Below are 20,763 nucleotides of genomic sequence, written 5' to 3'. Positions count from 1 at the left end.
AAAAAACAAGCATCGCAAATCAAACTCAACAGGTAAGCAAGTTGGAAGTTACTGAGGGATCAGAAAAAAGTCCCACTAAACCRGAACTGAACTGGCGGAAATTTTATTTGCACAGAAAATTTTAATACATAACAAAAACCCAAACCCACTGCATTTAAAATTATTTTCCCAATACAATCAGATACATACTGTAATTCTTCAATAGGTCTTGAAGGTAGTTTTTCAGCACATGATTCAGCAGGTGCACAYACAGCATTCACTCTTAGTTTCTGATGATCACGCATCTACATTAAGATTATATTACATTATTTGGTGAAGACCAGAAAAATTCATTGTATACAAATAAAGAATTTATCACTGATTCGCAGAGTCAGATTTTTTTAAACTGACAACCTCAGGAAGAACTCAACAAATTGACTCTGGCTCAGGAAGAACCAAGTTCTCTAAAAGCAAACTTTACTAGCGTCTGAAARCACTATGCACTAGAGAAAATAAAAGCAATCAAAGAAATCCAGAGTCTGGTGCTCAGTTTGAAGAGCTAATCATATAAATCAATTAAAAAAAAAAGGTGAAAGATCAATTTAGATGATTAAAGCAGCCTTGAACTAAGTTGCACAACCATACAAGCAAGATAAGTCCCCAGAACCTGAGATACCACCATTATTRTTCCAGTATACAAAAATAATTAGCTTCTGTGAAGGGCAGATGAGTCTTCAAAAATTGCAAGACAGTTTCTCACTGAACACACTGTTGTGTGGGCTGTAGTCAGGAAGCATTGTGACAGTTTAATACCATCTCTTCTGGCTTTTTCCTCCTGCATCATCTGCCTGACTTTCAAAATTAACTAGCTCTTCAGTGATTCAGGTAACAGCAATATTAAGAAACTATAAGCTTTATTTGCTGCTTGGATCACTGCATGCCACAAAAGATGCTCTCTTGCCTCTTAAGGCAAAGGTTTGGAAGTTTTAGTAATTAAGTTGCAGATTTCTGCTCTAGTCTTTTTCTTGCACACATATTTTCTACTGAAATGACTGCTGCCTTGTCAAGGAAGATAATCTAAAACAACAACACTCTCTCAATATTCCTGCATCCCTCCAGTTAATCTAAGCTTTGGGCAAACCTTAATTCTAAAGAAAATCTTTGAATACTTTGCGTTATTTACTGCTTTGATATATATTTAGTTGGCAGTCACCAGGTTCAGGGCTCCTACTTCAGTACCTAATAAATTTTTAAAATTGGTGCCAACTTGCCTCCACCAGAAATGTCTCCATATCTTCTTGACTCTCAAAAACGAAAGCCCTCATGTCATTGGACGAAATGTGGTTTTCAATGTATTTAGCATGTCTGTTGTCTTTCACATTTATCTAATAAAGAAAGGTAATGAGCAAATGTTTTAATATAATTTGACTTACCACCCCTAAAAACATTTTAAATAGTCAAGATGCTATTCAATCTTACATTTAATGAAAACAAAAATAAGTTTTTAAAAACATTTTCCCTGCCTTTTTTACAACCAATTTTTTTGGGAGGAAACCTACTGTAAGTCATAGGTAATTGCTGTTAGTTTTTGGCTATCCATATCCTTTTTCAGCACTCACGAAGTTATCACTGTCTCTCACCATATCCCTCTCCTACTCCACCCTCACTTTACAATTGCAACCATCCCCATCTCATGATTCTGCTCCAGCACTAATAAAGCTTTTTCAATTAGCATAAGAAAACACCACACTCCTCAAATTGAGGCATCTTTGGATTCCTAAGGGAAAAAATACTCCATACTTAAAATGGATGAAGCTTTTCAAATCTGAATGAAATGTTAATGTTGGTGTTTTTCRGTTAACTTTCACTAGTATATAGACATTATGTCATTACATATGACACACAGAGGCAATACACAATAATCTCAAGTTTGCCATAGCCTGGGTAAAGTCAGCAGTAATTTGAAAGCTGGAGTTTGTAAGTACATAAGACTAATTTACATGACACCAAAGTTACTGGTTTTGGCTGAGGTAATTTTCTCCACATTCGTTAGTATGGGGCTGTGTTTTGGATTTGTGCTGAACAGAGRGTTYGCAATACAGAAATGGTCGCTATTTCTGAGCAGAGCTCACACAGAGCCAASGCCTTTTCTGCTCTCTGTGCTGCCACAGTGGTAAGGGGAGACTGGGGGGAGTCACAGCCAGAACTGGAGACCCAAAGGGATTTTCCAGATCATCRTGCTCAGTATCTAACATGAAGACAAGGAGAAGAAAGAGAACACACTTGAAGTGATGGATTCTCAAATGTCATATTTTAGGAACGGCATTCTTCTATTYAGAAAGCCCACTAAAACCATGCCACTGCTCATTCCCCATGTCCCCCCTTGCTTCTGGCTCCATCAGGATGGAATTAAGAACTGGAGGCAAAAAAGGTGAAAATCACAGGTTGAGATAAGAACAATTTAGTGCAAACAGCAGTAAGATAAGAAAGGAACCAGTAACTGCAACAATTTTAATAACAAAAGGTCTGACTAACAATTTACACCCAAAGCTCCCAGCTACTGATTGCCTCTTCCCMACTATGACCTTTTCCAATCTGAAAGGGATGCTATTCTCAAAAGCAAGAGTCCCTTTCTCCCAGCCCTAGCAATGAGGTGAGGTGGTATGGAAAAAAAATAGGGTGTGGCAACACCCCTTCAGCCACACAACCTCTAAARTATTGCAAAAAATTTAACCCTTGGCCAAAATTTTCCTTGGCTGAAATCAGGATACCAAGTCACCATCACCATGATGGGCCCTGCTCTCCTGGAGATTGGTGTTCAGCAATCTGCCAGTRGGAAACAGTGACTTAATTCCATGTTTTGCTTTCCTCACATGCATGGTTTTTGCTTTCCCTATGAAATCGTCTTTATATCACCACATGAGTTGTYTAAACTTTTACTTTTCTCATTCGCTACCCAATTCTGCAAGTGGGGCAGTGAGGGAGCAGCTGCCTGGGGCTTGACTCCTGGTTGGGGTTACATCTTGACACAGAGAAAACAAATTCAGACATCAACTGATGTTACAGAGGTTAATGAGGTCATACATAAAAGTAAACATATCCTTAGCAAGGCATTTGTAAAATTATCTTGATRTGGTCTTTCAGGAAGGATTCAAAGTTCTGGTAATAATAAGAAATACTTGGAATTCTATTCTAAACAACAGTTATTTTGGGCAGCTTTGTACATGTACAAATTGTAAGAATTTGTATATACATATTCTATATACTCATTTAAATTGTAGCAATACATTATTAAATAAGTTTGCAGTTCTGAAAAGAAGTGCAACTGGAGATTTCATCCTCTTCACATTACATGGAGCATATATTGAAAAAGGAGGAATGCACTAAAAAAATATCCTCTTAAAAAATGTAGCCCTGTTATTCCTAGCTAGTACAGCAGCAATCAAATCAATCCAAAACACAAAACAAAAAACAAATCCAGGGATGGATTTCTGTGTCTCTAGGTGGCTGGGCAGAGCAAACCAAAAAAACACTCAGATCACAGAGAAAAGTAACCACACCTGAGTAGGTTGTGCTGCAAGCAGAGATACTCAACTGTCAGCTACTACTGCTTTTTAAAGCAGCAACTAAGAATTAGTTAAGTCTTAAGTAGTATGGATAATAACTGGTTGCACCCTAGAGGAAATCTGCATTAGGCATGTTCTTGAGGAGGAAAGAAGCCATCCCACCTCACTCCATTAGTACACTGCCTATGGAACTAGGAGTATCCTGCATGTACTTGGCAGGACATTTCAATGTGAGTCTTAAAAGTCYTTAATTCATTCTCAAAATCTTGCAAGACATAAATAATCTATCCGTTAACAGAGTGGTATGCAAGTAAATCTTACTTCAAGCATCATGGGTTCACAAGCTTTTTTTTTAAACTTGTCTTTGTTCTTTCTTAGCCACATAAGAGCAGAGTGTGTGTCTCGGAATTTCACTTTAAGGTTCTCTTCCTTCATATGCATTATATTATTAAGTTGTCCAAGGCGATCAATTATTCCTGTAATTTAAGGTAATTTCTTAATCAGAGTCCACAGCAAATACACATTATAACTAGCATTTTCTGGTTATCTATTGACTACACTCCTCAAAAAATGAGGTTGTTAGTAAATGATAAGAAATAAGTTTCTTTTTCCAGAATTGAGATGCTGGTACTTCTGAAGAAATCTCAAAAACTATGAAACCTTTAAATCTAAAACCGAATTAAAGACTTACTCAAAGAATAACAGTGTGGTAGGCACAGTAAAAAATASAGGAATTTTCCCCCAAAAGTATGTTATTTCAAGACTTGTTCTACTTTTGTTCTTAAAAACAGACATCCCCAGAGGAAAGAAGTAGTAGGACAATATATATCTGAAATATCTGTGAATATATAGCTGTGAAATATCTGTGTTACTTCATGCTGGCAAAACCCAAAATGTGTGACAATAGACTGTGCATGAAAGCATTCACTATTTAGAAGTGACAGAAATCAAAACCGGAGATTTTTGCGCTGTTCAAGATAAAATACACAGCGTCTCCCTCCCCAGATCACTTGGACTCTACCTCAGGTTCTTCTTGGATTCTACCTCAGGTTCTTCTTGGATTCTATGGCAAGTTAAGTGCCAGACAGACAGCTGTGTGCAAATGAGCAGCATTCACTGAGGCATATTTACACAACACCCTCTCCACCTGCCAAGCTTCAATTTTTTAAATTTAGTTTCTTAAAAAGGACTAATTGCAAATCCCAGACTAGTGTAAATAAACTCTGGAATTAAGGTTAGCCAAAGTTCATCTAGAAAGGAAAATTGCAGCAACAGCAGTTAATATACTGCATATAATATATGAAGGATGTGAAATGCTGAATCTTCAAAGCAAACTGCTTTCTCCATCAGGTTTGGGATTGTTTTTCACAACCTGCTAACTATACACCTTCTTCCTTTGTAATAAAAAAAAATTCCCCAAACGTCCAAACAAAGGAGTCTCCTTAGTTAGAGATCAGAAATACTGATTTTCTGAAGGACAGTTTTAAGGTCAATTGTTACTTTTGAATCTTCTTGTTCGATTTTGGAAATGGTTGTTACTTTTAATAAAACTGGTAACTACAAAGGGGACTGCTATACATGTAAGCCAACTATGAGGTTTGAGGTAAAGTTCTTGAATTATTTCACCCCAGTTGGACACGTAAGGTCATTAAAGTAAAATTAATTGACAAAAAAACCTCAAGTAACTTACTTTTCCGTTCCTGCTCTTGGTTGTTTTTTTCTGCTTTTAGATCACTGACATCATTATCAGTATTTGCCCTTTCTTCTTGTAATTTTTTCAGCTCAACATTAACAGCATCAATTTGTGGCTGAAGATTCTCACAGACTGACATTGTATCCAACTCTTTCTTCCACTCCTCTATAATTTTTTGAGTTTGGTGTATTTTCTTCTGCCTGTTTGTTTCTTCATCTTTTTTCATTCTGAATGCTTGATTTATTTCTTCAATCTAAAAGTTTTGAGTATTTCCAACAAGAAAGGAGTTTAGTATACAGAACCTACAACAAATACCTAGGATACCTGAGCAACTGCTATTAAATGCTGAAGTAACCATGCACCAAAACCCTTTGTCTGTTACAGTTCCAACAGCACTACGACAAGTTCCAATAGCAMTACGGCAGTTGAAGAGCATAAGCAAAAATACAATAAAGCCTAAAAATCAATTTTTCAAGTTCTTTATTTCCACAGAAGCAGAAGCTTAAAGACTAATGTACTGCTTAAGAGCTGCTTAACACATTTGAAGTTTAGTCTATGATTAAGTAAAATCTATAGCCCGAACACAAATTTGAAGTTTTGACTCTGCACTCTCCTTGGCATAACATTTAGTTTTAACATTTCTTGACCAAGTGTTAGATGAGGCTGTTTTACAACAGATCCTTGCAAGGATGTTTCTTTTTATAAGCTGCTGGAAGTACATACTCAACAGAAGCAATAACCCTAGCCTCTCATAGAGGGCATGTTTAGTGCTGAGTGAATCACAACAGAGGCTGTAGCTTTTCAAGGAAACCGTATCACAAACATCGTGTGTGTATGTACGTACGTATCTCATCTATCTGCATATAGAATTGTCTATTCCGTAAGGCGACTTCTTCTATGCAGTATACACCTCTCCCTTAGTAACTCCTGTTTGATTAACAGAGGACTAAAGATTCATTTTGTACTGGAGGGAATGAAGAGTGCAAGTACCTGCATTTTCACAGAAATTTGCCTCTCTGTTAACAGAACAGCAGACAAAAAATCCCGAATAAACACCAAGASAAGTCACAGAAAGCAAACCTCTTACTTGTTTATCTTTCATCTCCAAAGCATCTTGCTTCTCTTTACATTTCTGGGAAATATTTCTGATTGCTTCAGTCTGCATAGAGCAAGATACTTAAATTACAGTCATCAATACAGTTAATTTGTAAAAGGCAGTCAGATTTTGAAAAACATTGTGTATGCATAACTAAGTATTGACTCCATATTTTACTACTACCAAAGTCATACTCACCCACTTCTTAACTCTTTGTGTAGCACGTAAAATTTCAGCAATTTGTGAAGACTTGTATAATGGCATACATACTGCTGCATGTCAACCATTCAGCTGCATGTCTGCAAATTCAATGATGACATACAGAGGAAGCCTTCTAATCTGAAATTAAAATAACTACATCCTTGATTTCAATACGCATTACATTTAGATGCCTACAATTATAGAATGCTCTTGCTTCCTTCCCCAAACCAGCTTTGCAAAGGTAATACTGAAGAGCAAGCAAGGTTTAAGTTCCTAAGCACAGGATGACAAAACCTGGTTTTGTCCAAGTAATCCTACCTCTGAAGTGCACTGCGCTAGAGCTAGATGCGACACAGCTGAGCACGGCAATTTGCTGGCTCATGTGTAGGCATCCAAGTTTCTGCTCCTTCTCTATCCTCAGCTTCTATAAAGTGGAAGAATAATATAGGTTGGAAGGAACTTCTTGGCATCACTCAGACCCACTCCTCCTTCACAGCATGTTTTATTAGYTGCCCAAGCACTTACATAGCCAAGTTCTGAATACAGAGGAAGTACACTATGCTTTCTCTGCAAACTGAATTCCTCCTTCCCTGAACCCTCAAGGCTGAAGCAAAGCAAAGAGAATACTGGAACACTRCAGAAGGATGGAAGGACTGTAAGTAAATTCCAGTGCAGACACTGAAACAAACACAGCACTTTCAAYGGAAAAAACTTCTTCTACAGAGTCATACTGAAAACACTAAGATGCATCAAAAATGGAGAAAATAAAACCATGCAGAATCTTTTCCCTACCACAACCTCAAAAACACACAAAAAATTTAAGACTTTATGCAGGTGTTTGCATAAAGACAACACAAAAAAAATACATCTGGGTCTTGCAGTTGACCCAGGTGTGAGGTRTTGTTTCTGTGATGCTCTTCCCAAAGAGACCGTCTGAAGAGGAAGCTCTCTCCCAGGAAACTGATGGACAACATTCACAAAACAATTCTGAAGGCTCTTGAAATCAGACACTAGTAAGGAACTGGAAATCTGTTTTTCAGTTATCACTGTATTTTCATTTTATTATATGTTTGTATGTAGACCTATGTACAGACCAGATTAACAACTAGAATTGTCCTAATGATTTTCATGGTGCAACCACAACAGATTGCTTTATACTGGTAAGTATTGCTAAAAACAATGCACTGCAGTTAACTCTGTTCAAATGCCTTTAAGGAGCTTGAAGAAACTATTCTGGAAACCACCATTTTATCAAACTCCTTCTACAAAATGGGTCATTTTTTTTTTCCACGTTCTACACATCCTACCACTTAAACCACCAAGTGTTACAAGAAATCTTTTAATGTAACTTAGAAATTGAATCAGGTTTAACAAAAAGAGACAGAACAAAAAGCCAGGCAGTGTTTGGATACATTAATTTCTTCCCAGATTTAACACCACCTTTCCTTGCCTTTAAGCTCCTTCCAGGGTTAACTACGACTCCGTGCTGGGCTTTTGGCTAACGAAGTGCAACAAAGACAAAATGAAGAGGTGGTTTATCTCTGCTCTCACATATGTATCCTCATTCTCATAACCAAGAGAAAGATCTCAAGAACCAGTCAGAATTCAAGTCCTTTGATAATGAATGTAAGTCTGGACCAAAGGGTCTGAAGAGAATTATAATACCTACAGGTCTGTGCCCAGAAGAGCAGATTTAACATACAGAACTGCTTTCCCTTAACGCCAAATTCAAACTAATCAACTCCAATTCTCACCAAATGTCTGCACTGATACAAAGATAGAATCATAGGTTACAGGAAATTCAAGCAGTCTATGAAAAGGTAATAAACGAATGAAGCAGTAGCTACTTGTTATTTTAAGGTACTGAAAAGTCTCACACTTTCACATTAGGTCAAAACTAGCTCCTGACTGTGCAACCAGCACTGATTTTCCTCTCAAGGACATTTCAACAGCCTAACTACTRAAGTATGTGTGGGGCTAATCAATTTCAGCACCTGAAAAAAAGCAACTCTTAAAAAATTTCAAAAAGCAGCAATACAACTCTAAGATCTTCTTAACTTGCCTGGTATCTTACAAATCACTCATGCCATAACCATATATTTAGTATATTCCCTTATGTCTTTTTTTGCAATTCTGGACAAAAGAATAATCATTCAAATTCGACTTGGACATATTGTTTAACATCAGAACAAAATAGGTTTGGAAGTGTCTTATTATAGTATGTACTATATACCTATATATAATAGGTGTATAGTATATATTGTAAGTTATACTATAGTTATATAGTACATACACCTATACTACATAACTATATATAAGATATATAAGGTTATATATATAATACATATTTATATACATATACAGAACTATATATAGAATAGCATCAGTTATAAATAAAATACAGAATTGTAACTAATCGCTGGAAAGAGGTATTACAGTACCTCAGTAACTCTTCCATAAATTATTTCTTTCAAATTTATCCTCTTTCCTTCTTCCTGTATTTTTAGCTCTGAAATATTGTAGAACAAATGTAACTACCTAATCCATTCTCCAGATCCAAATCAGGCAACACTTCAGCATATGGTTAACCTTGTGAATATATGAAAGCCTTAATCAACAAGTCTAGATTTAGCAGAAAAATATGCTGATTCAAGAGTACAAATCAATCACCTCACATATTCTCTCAGGTTTTCTTCCACTTTGAAGGAAGTGGCTCATGCTCACCAAGCTCCCTGTAAGCTAAAGCTAAAATGATCACTGTTTGTACTTTGTTTCTGTGAAAAACCTAGGACAATCTTTAACAAAACGGATTACTCCTATATGAATACACCCCAGTATTTCCAAAAACAGTATTACAAATGGTTAGGTAGAACCCTTTCCTGTTTGAAAAAAATATAGTAGTTTGAAACATATGAGGAAAATCTATCAGAATAAAACCAAGTAGTAAAAACAAAGCYAAGCAGTTCACAAACATGAAGGCATTGTCATATTATGAAAATTAATTTCAAGCTTTCAGTTGTTAACTTTCCTCTAAGAAAGTACAATTACCCTTAAACAAAAACCTTCAAAACAGAAGCCCAACCACACCAAAAAAAGGCCACTGCRATGAAACTTCAACATTTTTGAACATTTAGGTATTCTGATTCACAGAACAGTAAACTCTTGTAATAATGTGGAATGCAGTATCTAAATAAATACCTCTACCAAAGAACTTTCTTATCATTATGAGGCACTTGAGTACTTCATATTGTTGGTACAGTGTTCATCACAACAAAAACACGTTGTGAGCAACAACGTGGTTTTTTGTCTGATCTTTCTGGTTTGATTTTGGGTTTGTTTTTTGTCTGGGGCAAGGGTGTGTGTTTTTGTTTTTTTTTTAAGAGGAAACAGATGACTACTTTATTAGTAGTGCATTCAATGMCACTGAAGTTTTCAGACCATCATTCCACAAGATGCTTCAAGGCAGCAGTCCTCTACACATCCTCTGAGTGGGTCACTTATCTTCAAAGAGAATTCACTGCAGCAAACAGTGTCACTGACCATCTAATTTTGGCTATCCACTGCAAATTTGTGCAGCTTATGCATACAATGACGTCTGCAGTCCAAATAGTAATAGTAAAAATCCTGTAGAGAATTACAATACTCTTATTTTTCATATGGAAATAGTATTTTTCCATAAACCCAGGGAGAGTAGTTGTTAAAAAAACTTACATAAATGGTAACACATATATAGGTTTACCATTAAATTTCCATATGCATACAAATATTCGTAACAGATGGAAGATTACTGTCTAAGTAAAAAATCAGGTTCTACTTGTGGAATTATGTTCAATATTAGTGGAATGATTTTAGGCCAGGAAAGCTGTAATTTAGCTTAAATAAACCACATTTTAAGAAGATAAAAAGAGCATCCACAAACCCAAACTACAGAACAGATGAAAACAGATATCTAATGCAACAGAATACCTAACTTGGGGAAACAATATATTAACATATTATCTCTGAAGATTTAAAAGGTACTATGAAGAGAATTACAAAAATTTTAATGAAACCACGAGCAGATTAAAGAATTGCTTCTAAAGGTTTCCTTGAATATATGAAGAGAAGGCATTGAGAACCATGGGCACAGGCACTTCAGAAAAATGTCTGATGAAACATCATTACGACACACTATGAGAAAGGGTTACTTCACATTTTACTGTACACACAAGCTGCACACAGAACACCTGAAATATTACCTATGTTAAACATGAACTTCAATACCTACATTGTCTCTGATTTTCATATCCAGACTCTTTAAATTTTCTTCAGCTTCTTGGATTTTTTTTGAGCATGGGGCCTGCATTTCTTTCAGACGCTTCAATTCTTTCTTAACTTGGTTTCGGCTTTGTTTCACTTCTTCATGCTGCTCACGAACATTTTCATATTCCTTGGAGAAGTTCAAAATAAAGCAATAAAAAAACTCCTGTCTTCTGTTCCAGTATTTTATACTGTCCAAAACATTTTATTTAATTGCTCGTGAGTTTTAGAACAAAAACCTCCTTCAGAAACTAGTATTAGAGCAACTACTTTAGTAGTAATGTTACTAGTTCCAATGATCAGGAACTCTAGGGATCATTCAGTCCCTGGTGAGCGASGACACATAATTAATGCTTCTTAAATAGTATGCTATTTAAGTAGCAGAAGAAACATCCCATTTGTCTGCAGTTACTTTGCCTCTGAGTCCATCTGGGAGCACTGTGGAAAAAAGTCCTTAACCCCTCTCCCATTCATAGTTTGAGACTACGTGAGCTAAGGAGCAAATAACCACAAACAACTTTGGGAGAAACAAAAGGAAAGGAGCTGGACAGATCATCAGAGCAAGTAGTAGACACAACCACGGCTGAAGCAAACCATGGGGACAGAGGGGAACAGACTTCTGGGAAACACAAAAAWAACACCACACACCACAAACACCAAAGCCATCACTATCTAGGAAGTTTAACTGCAGATGCATTCCTAAGATGAAAGAGAGGGTAAACAGTATGGTGACCAAGAACCCCCACTTGGTTCTTGGTGGGAATCTTGGTGGGAAAAACTGAAGGAGGCATTATTAGCGATTTTTTCCTCTGGAGAGAAAAAAAAAAAAGGATGAAAAAAATAGAAGGGGAACCTCCCCCAGCTCCCTCCAAACAAAGAAACATAAAAGTATATTATGCTCCATGACAGTGAAGCACTCATGAGAAAAAAGTAAGATGCTCAGAAGACTAGACCAAAGAGTAGTCATGTATGCAGGGAGACAGAGGAAGGGGAAGCTGATTGTAGGCACTAAAGAAAGCCCCTAATTCACAGCATATGCCTAACTTATTCCAAGACTTAAGCATAATAGAGCATAATAGTAATAATAATAATTAAAAAAGACACTCTGGAAGTGCTRTCTGTAACAGATGACTTGGCTTTATCTGCTACCACTTTTTCATAGTTACKTAACTAACCTGATTAGGCACAGATAAAACAACCTATGTTACAAAATCCAAGGCCTTTCTTCATAGAATCTTTCTCATAAAGTCAGAAAGTATTTAACAAACATGCTGTAACTCTGTGAAGCACAATCAGCAGCCACTGTTACAAAATTACAGAGGTAAAGGGATTACATATTCACTTAGCTGAAAGATTAGGTTTAAAATTTAGCTCTGACCTTTGATTTCAACTGTAAATTATGCACGTGGAAATCTCATGTTAAAATTTCTTACAATTTCCCTACAGCTGCTGCTCTCTGCATTTCTAAAGCACACTATTTACCCCCAGTTCTCTTTTCCCTCAAACTATTATACACTACTGATCCTCTACTGTCAAGTAGAACTCCACCCAAGCAACAAAGTACATTGTTTCTATGGATTCAGTGGCCAAAAAGTTACATTTAATTAACTGCACCCATTGAAAGCCTTTAACATATGAGCAACACAAACTGTACAGAACACAGGTGTGACTAAGTCTGACTGAACATACTTAAATAAATCACAACTAACAGCAATGTTCTCTAACTTGTGGAAGCCAATTTAATTTACAGCAGATAAAATTCTTAGCTTAGCTTTCTTCTGTCAGTTGCCAACCAGCATTTAGAGTTCTGTACATGGAAGTATCTTACAAYAGAGAACAATCCGTATCAGTCTACCCTAATTATGCAATACCAGGTTTACACATGTGTAGTTGGAAAAACTCTCATCATTCAGCTAAGTACTGGTATCATGGAATACATACCCTAGTTCCTTAGCACCTACCACCATCTACTACAAGTGCTATTCTCAAATCCCTCTACTGTCAGCAAAAAGATTTTAAGGTAATGATGGGATCCCTTGAACCCAGGTGCTCAAGGTGCATAGGCCATAATGTTCTTTGTACAGCCATGTAAGGTTTTGTTACATGCAAAATTGCAAAAAGTAAGTTTTCCACATTCTTCACAAATAATAAATCAAGCTTTCTGAAAGTTCTAGATCTGTATTTTGTAAGCTCTATAAAGCTCACAAACAAGGCAAACAACATAATGTTTCAGTAAACTGAAATCCTCACCAGACTGAACTGCTTAGAATAATTTAATCCGACTGACCATTCAACACTAAACTAATATCAAAATGCTCCTCAGAAAGACTTACTATGCTTTGTGTAAATTACCTGTCCTTTACTCAAGGTTCTTTCAAATTCGTTTTAAAATTTCTCTGTCCAAATCTAATATTTTTGAGATTGGCAACTTAAATACACTGACATATATGTCATGCACACCAAACTTCAACTAATAAATTAAGAACACAACCTGTAGAAAAAAATGAACAAAAAAAAAAAAAGTAAAAAACATTACAGCTGAAGAATTACAGCTGGCTAGCATTTAAACCACTTGTCTCTGCACAGGATAAAAAGAGTACTGCTGGCTTTCCCAAGTGCTTTTAATTACTTCTGAAGCAACTTATTCAGTACACTAGGTATGTAAGCAAACATCACAGTTAGGCCAAGAACAGTATTTCAAGACCTGGGCTCTTTGCACTGAGAAATTGTAATGCTATTCAAATTATTCTGGTCACACTTCTTCTAAAGCAACTTCTGGCCTATTCACAATTTCACAATCTTATGGAATAAGGGTTAGGCATAAAAAAACACTAAAAATGAAACTTACCACCCATGGCCTTTTCCTCTCAAGCATCTCTATTAAATATACATGGCGCTTGCATTCATGGTATCTTTCAACATCTTGTTTGTACCGTTCAACTCTCTGTTTCATTTTCTCCAGTGAGGTGGTTTTTTCTCTGCACAATTTCTGTAACATGTATTTTCATGTTTTACAATATCTATTTTGTGAAAACACTTCTCAAAAAACAGTCTATATCTCACTTGTACATTAAAGCAGATATTTAACACTAGAGGAGACATTTTAATACAGCAGTAAATAGAGGGGAACCATCCAAAAGGGATAAAAATAGGAGAATAAAGGAATAGAAGAATGGCTATGGACAGACACCGTTCCCAGAATACTGCTCCTTTCCTCTTTGTCTATCTCTTCGTTTTCAAGAAAGTGAGCACCACTAAAGCAAAGGACCGTACTATAGTAGCCAATGACTTATAAAATGCATAAAATATCTGTCTAGGAAAGTTGCTCCTGTCAAGAATTCCAGAGAAGTGAGGAGTACTTGACAACAGGCATCTCTTGTCTTTTGTGTCCAGATTATTCGCACGTCTTTGTACTTAAAAGCATGTGAGCATCAGAGTGAATGAGTTCTGAGGTAAGATAAGCATTATTATAAAATCAACTTACCACAGACTTTGTAAATAAATACCACCTTCTAATTCTGTAAAATTTCAAGGTAAAACTTTACTTTTCCTACAGTCACTGCTCTCTAAAGCACATATTTACCTCCAGTTCTCTTTCCTTTTCCCTGAAATTTTTCAGTTCACAATGAAACTGGTACATTTCTGGAGAACCAATGGATTTCTCGGTGGCTTCGAGTAACTCAGTCTTAGTCAGTTTTGTAAATTCTCCAACTTTGTCCTACAAAATTTTTAGAAGTTACAAAAATACAGAATTAGCTGTAACAGTGCAATACAGTAATACCTGACTTACACATTGCAACATACTTATATACTTATCACAAACACCACATGACTTGCAGTTGTATGGTAAATAGCTCTGGCATAGCTAATGAGCACTTTATAGAGCAGCAACCAAATTCTCTGGAGTATTTGTTCTCAGGCTGCTGAAGCTATACCCTTGCAGTATAAATACTATGACTAACTCAAAAATAAGCCATGAAAAGTTATTATTAAAGTGGGGAGGCAACACTATTAGGAAGTATTGCTGTCAAACACAGAAGAACCCAGACTGATACAAAAAGTGCGCTTGCTGATGATATATCGGGAGAGAACAAATAAACCAAAACAACCAACACAGTAATACTGGCTGAAATGACATTTATGTGCTAAATGAAAAAGCTGTTTTGAACACCAAGTTATGTTACCGGAATATGCTGAACGTCCCGAACAAATACAGCACATAAGTGAAAATGAACCACCAAACATCTGGTGTATTTTTGTTTCTGCAGTATTAGCTTTCTAAACTTTCATAATTTTTTGCAAGTCATCTTGAACTCAACAGTAAGCCTGTGGCTAGGCCCTGAAAAGATTTTCTTTTTCTACCATTCCTGATGATCCACATGAACTGGGAAGGTACCTGTCACAACTTTAAGGTGCAACRTGAGGCAACTTAGCTACCTGCACAAGAATCCTGACCTGCTTGAGCATGGATTCAAACACAGAAATTGAAAGTATTCTTTAATCATGTCTCCTTTAAGATTTATTTTCCATTAGGATGGTTTGACTCTTACATAATTTGATCCTATGTATCTTTATCCTATTCTCAAGAAACTGCTGGTATTACCAAAAAGTGCTGCTACTTGAACACCAAGACAGGTGTTCATCATCAGCATCTTTCCTTGCAGAGTCAACAGATACAAAACTGCCCAAGAAGCGAGCTTAAAAGGTCACATGGCTTCTCTTCTCTTTCACCATCACATGAGGCAGCCATGCTGCCTCATCCCTCTTGTTCTTTGTGGCGTCCTATCAAATCAGCTGAAGTGCTACTAAATATAACCAGAAACAACATCCTCTCTAAGCACAGTACTCCATTTGCAACCACTGTCTTTCAAAATTAAGTAATACCTGAGGAAGAAACTGGCACAAATTGTCCACCTGGATGTTTAAGGCTGCAATCTGTTCTTCTACTGCTTTCAGGGTTGCTGGCTTTCTGTTGATAAACCACACCGAAGCGTTGCTCACGACATGAATCTCACGGCCGATAATAATATTCTCTGGTGACTTACACCTGATTAATAGGAAGAAGTGTTTACACTTTTAAGTGTATGGGAAAAGTGTTGCACTTTCAAAAGTTACCAATTGTCACAGTGTAATTAGACTTCATAAATAGTTAAATATTTAATCTAAATTAACTGGACAGTAGCATCAGRTTCTCATTTTCATGCTTCAGAAAACATTGAGTGATGAACTAAATTCACATGGGAAACATGAAGAATATCTGCAAATCTTAACTCAGAAGAAGTTACTTATACAAATGAGATGGTCGTGTTGAATGTATGAAACTCTTGTAAGTTGCTAAGAATGTGAAAAGTTTCTATAAAAGCATAGTTTGTGTGAGATTTACTAAGTTTTAAAACTGGTATGAAGGAGGTATAGTATGTCTTTTATTTAAGTATTAGTGTMTAGAAATAAATCAGTAAGCTGTGTATATATACTCCATTTGAGAACAAAATTAGCATACAGCACAAAAAATACATATTTATTTTAATTTTCTGCTTTTAAAAACCAGTAACGACATATTGTCATTTGGTTCTTCAATTTGATACCTATTTCCAAAAATTTTGTCTGGTTAAGATGCAGCAATAACAAGTCAATTTCCTGGAATTTTGGTTCACCATTCTCATTTAGAAAATTGTCTAGYACCTATTAAGCACAGTGTTAAGGATGGAGGCTATAGGTTTGTAGAGTGGACATGTACCTCAGAAGATTTAAAACCAGAGGTCAATGTAGAAGTGAGTACACATCTGCTGCCTGCGTTTGGATTAGGCACCAGAGGGGTATGATCCTGTTTCTTGATTACTGAATATTATTTGCTGCTCCACTTCATTTTAATTTACCAAACTTCCTTCAAAAGACCTACAAAGCCATGCTCCTCTCTTTCATTAAATTATTATCTTTTTACTACCATAATCTGAGTTTAGCTACATTTCAAGAACCAAAATCAACAAAAGCAATAAAGAATTTCAATTTTTAATTCCTGTCAAAAAAGCCATCTTCTGCATGATTGGTCTCCCAGCCTAGATGTTGTATCTAAATATTTTCTACCAATCAGACAGAGGACTCAGCTACATTGCAACCATGACTTCGTAGGTCTAATGAGTCATGAAAYGCTCAATCTTCACAGACTGCCAGATTCTTTCCAGACTTTCAACTAGCACCAGGAAATACCTATGTAAAAACAATCACCTACCTGAAAGACATCCTGTCCCCTGAACCCACTGCTCGGCCAATAAAGAAGGTCTTATTTGATCACTCCCACAGTAACAAAAATCGACAGGACTTTTTGCAAGGCCTACTGASGCATTTTTTTCCTCAATAAAATTTTCTTTCTAGAGAATCTGATCAGGGTGGCCAACTGTTATACAAATTCACACAGGCTATGAATCAGTTGACTGTCTCTATTTTCTGCTTCATTAGGGCCAACAGACCACGTTAAGGCTTATTAAAATCACCTGTGCCACAGCATCCACAAAAAATGAAGTGTGCAATATTGCACTATGCCAGAAGCTACTAACGGAATTTTACAGTCCAAATTATTTCCAATTGCTATTTTTCAACAGCTTATGCACAAGACTGTACCACACGGAATTAGATCTTTTTTTTTACTTCTTTTGTGTCAATATGTGATATTTTCAGTGAGAATGTAGGGAAACCCCTCYAACCAGCAGTACCAGTATATGGCAGAAAAATCTGTTTCAAAGGCTAGACTTGCCTTTTTTTTCCGGTAAAAAGAATTCCAAYCACCATGTAATGATGGCAGTACAGACTAAATTTGAATCATCTGAATCTTACATGTAATCAAAAGCTAAACATACCATACACAATATCTATCCTTAGCTATACATTTTTCATACTTAAAGACAAGATGAAATGCTTCAGACAGATCAAGAGTAGCCATCACTGCTTATGTCTTGTGAAATAATTATTTAAACTTAATATTCTGAAGTCTAGGAGAATAAAAAAAAAGGAGAAATTAAAGCACCAGCTTAAAGACAGACCTCTGTACACCAAAACTTTTTGTCACAACTTTGTGAATGACTGTGTAGGGAAATGATCCAATTACAAGTGCACAATGAAACACAGTTTTACTACTTACAGTTCAATCTCCACCATGCCTTTCATGCAACCCTGCTTCACAAAGAGACTGATCTACAAAATTAATTTAGAAGTTGTTATTGCAGAATAACAGTGTATTAAAATGTAGTATCTTACAAGAATATGCATTTGTTTAACAGAGCTGCTGTAACAGGGTATTTTATTGAAAACTTAAAATTAAAAGCAAAATAAAGCACTAACGAAAAATAAAGGAAGACACTATTATCCTCCACGGCAATAGAAATTCCTCCTCTAGTAAACAACTTCTGTCAATTTCAGCCTCCAAATCTGAACAAATTATGGTCAGTAGATCCACAGACAGGAAGAAGTTCTCACAAATTTGGAGAACAAAGGCAAAACAAGGGAAAAAACACTGCCAAATATCTGTACTAGAACCCTCAATTCTAATAGTACAAAAAAAAAACATGAAAAGAAAAAAGAAATACCAACACACAGTACTGCTAGGCAGTCAATTTACAATTCACATTTACTCATGACTGAGCAGATACAAGAGAATATGTACAATCCTTTAGGCATCCATATTTACTGCTTTAAAGACCTACTCAGATAAACTGCATTCAGCAAGGATATCCAATAAAGCAAGTGYAAAACTTTGAAAATTTCAAAATACAAACTTCCTATAATGGTGACAATGAATGATATCTTGAGAGTAAAAAGTGAAAACAGAGCAGAGCAATCCAAATTCCATTTAAATCAAAGATCAGTGCCTCTATGCTTTTAGCTGAATTCTCCAGACACATTACGAGTATATTATTTCTACTGGTACTATGTATTTGGGAATTTATTTTAGACTTTGTCTGCTTCTCCTTTAGCTGGTACTTCTTATCAAATGTTTAGACCATTAAGTGGCATTTTCCTACCCCACTGTGGAAGCTTAGCTATCTTCAAATAAAACCTCTAGTCAACTCAAGTTGCAGTACAATTCAGGTGTTTCCATTTCATAATTTATCCAAGACAGCAAGTARTTAATTAAGACAACCTCCCTTTGTCTCTGTACCAATTTATGCTTCAATTCAGACACTTTATTTTTTATAAAAATAAAAGCAAATCAAGGAAGACAATCTTTCCCCCCCTCTGCTGGACAGCGCTCTACTTCACTAAACATGAAAATCACAAAAACCAATAGTTACCTTATCAGCTCTCCCTAGGAAAGAAGGTTTTCCAGCCAGTCCCAGGCAGATGGCACAAACAATGCTTGACTTGCCTGTGCCATTAGCACCTACAACCACGTTCAGGTTGGGCCCTGGATACACTTCACAGACATTGTATGTTCTGGAAAACACAGCAAGTTTTAGGATTTTAAAACACTACATTATCTTTTAAGAAAGAGAAGTTGCTTAGAAATACTTCATTATTTCATTAAACAGATAAAATTACCTCATCTAGACTCAATCGTGAAATACTATGTTGTAAGAAAATACCAAGAGTAAAATCTAACATTGCAGCGAAACACGATGAAATACATTCCSAACAGCCAGAACACTCATTAGAAGTTTCTTTAAAATAAGTGATCATAAATAATTAAATCCAGCAATATGATGACACTTGCATTGAATTCACTAGAGTATAATTTTATTTATGTATCAAAAAGGAACACAGAAAACTGACCATGCAATAGTTTTCTTGAGTTACCATATTAGCCCATCATTAATGCTTGGTTTTTTCGTAACTGCATGGTTTTTTCCATGTGCACCCAGCATGCCTACTGCAATAGTAACTATGGGAAGACACAAAACCCACACAAACTCACATCAAGTTAACACCCTAAATTTATAAAGAATTCCATCAACTGACATTCTATTGCTGAACCGTGGAGCTGAAACACCAAAGGAGGAATACAAAGCAGTTAATGGCTTTATAACACAGTATTATAAACCCCGCACTTGTGGAAGCGAAGGTATTTGAAAATGAGAGTTTACACTGCTCTCTAGGAAGATTCAATTAACATCTAACATGTGACCCAYGCACTACACAACTGAAGGTTTTCAGGGCTGTCATAGAGCCGTAAAAAAATGGCCTGACAACTTCTACTAGCAACCACATCAGGGCCAAATAGAACGGTATTTGCATTACATAGCATCCGGAAAAAAACACGTGCAAAGAGCACTGACACTTCATCCGTATAGTTCTCAAGGCCTGTCCTCGCCTAAGATGTCCTAATAGCATCTAAGAAGATGTCCTAAGAGCATCTAAGAAGATGTCCTATGAGCATCTAAGAAGATGTCCTAAGAGCATCTTCTGCACTCTCCCCTGCCCCACTGCTTGGCAACCACTAGTTGAGAGACAAAGAGCACGCAGAGACTGCACGAACAGGACCCATCACCTGTGGCGAAAGCGGGCCGGCATCATGGAACGCGCCCCCAGGGAAATGACACTGCGCTGACAACCCCTGGAGCTCATAATCCACATAGCAGCGTCTCCGAGCAAGGTATCAGCTAACAGGGGACACCGCTTCCCGCAATCCCTCCTCCAGACTCCGCAACTCCCGGTACCCGCGGCGACCCCGCTCTGCTGCCTCGGCCCCTTTACGGCGGGGCGGAAGGGACAGGCCGCTCAAGGGAGGAGAAAACGCCTCCCGCTCACTCACAGAAAGTTCTCCATGAAGATCCTCACAATGGAGCCCAGGACGAAGGGGCGGCGGGACTCGCCAGCTTTCCCAGGCATCCTGCGCCCGTCTCTCATTCCCTGCGCCGCCGCCATGTTCCCCYCGAGCCCGGCGCTTCCTCCCGCGGAGGCCGAGCCCGCGCTGCGCGCCCGCTGCCCGAGGGGGCGGG

The 20,763-nt window shown here is 37.0% G+C and overlaps 1 protein-coding gene across 1 annotated transcript in view; it reads right to left on the bottom strand.

Annotated features, from left to right (window-relative positions):
- SMC5 (structural maintenance of chromosomes 5) overlaps positions 1–20,763 on the bottom strand; it is a 42,267-nt gene extending 21,504 nt beyond the window's left edge. Inside the window, exons 1-12 of the mRNA XM_057372483.1 lie at positions 20,577–20,763; positions 19,120–19,261; positions 17,970–18,022; positions 15,719–15,881; positions 14,418–14,552; positions 13,683–13,823; positions 10,803–10,964; positions 6,326–6,397; positions 5,236–5,491; positions 3,867–4,021; positions 1,251–1,364; positions 190–284 (exon numbers count right to left, since the gene is read on the bottom strand). Coding sequence (XP_057228466.1) covers positions 190–284; positions 1,251–1,364; positions 3,867–4,021; positions 5,236–5,491; positions 6,326–6,397; positions 10,803–10,964; positions 13,683–13,823; positions 14,418–14,552; positions 15,719–15,881; positions 17,970–18,022; positions 19,120–19,261; positions 20,577–20,689 — 1,601 coding nt within the window. The 5' untranslated portion in view covers positions 20,690–20,763. The remainder of the gene's footprint in view (positions 1–189; positions 285–1,250; positions 1,365–3,866; positions 4,022–5,235; positions 5,492–6,325; positions 6,398–10,802; positions 10,965–13,682; positions 13,824–14,417; positions 14,553–15,718; positions 15,882–17,969; positions 18,023–19,119; positions 19,262–20,576) is intronic.

Source organism: Malurus melanocephalus, unplaced genomic scaffold (genome assembly GCF_030028575.1).
Source record: "Malurus melanocephalus ecotype Western Australia unplaced genomic scaffold, MMel_1.1 scaffold_7, whole genome shotgun sequence".
Classification (NCBI taxonomy): domain Eukaryota; kingdom Metazoa; phylum Chordata; class Aves; order Passeriformes; family Maluridae; genus Malurus; species Malurus melanocephalus.
This window is presented reverse-complemented; position numbering and strand designations above follow the sequence as displayed.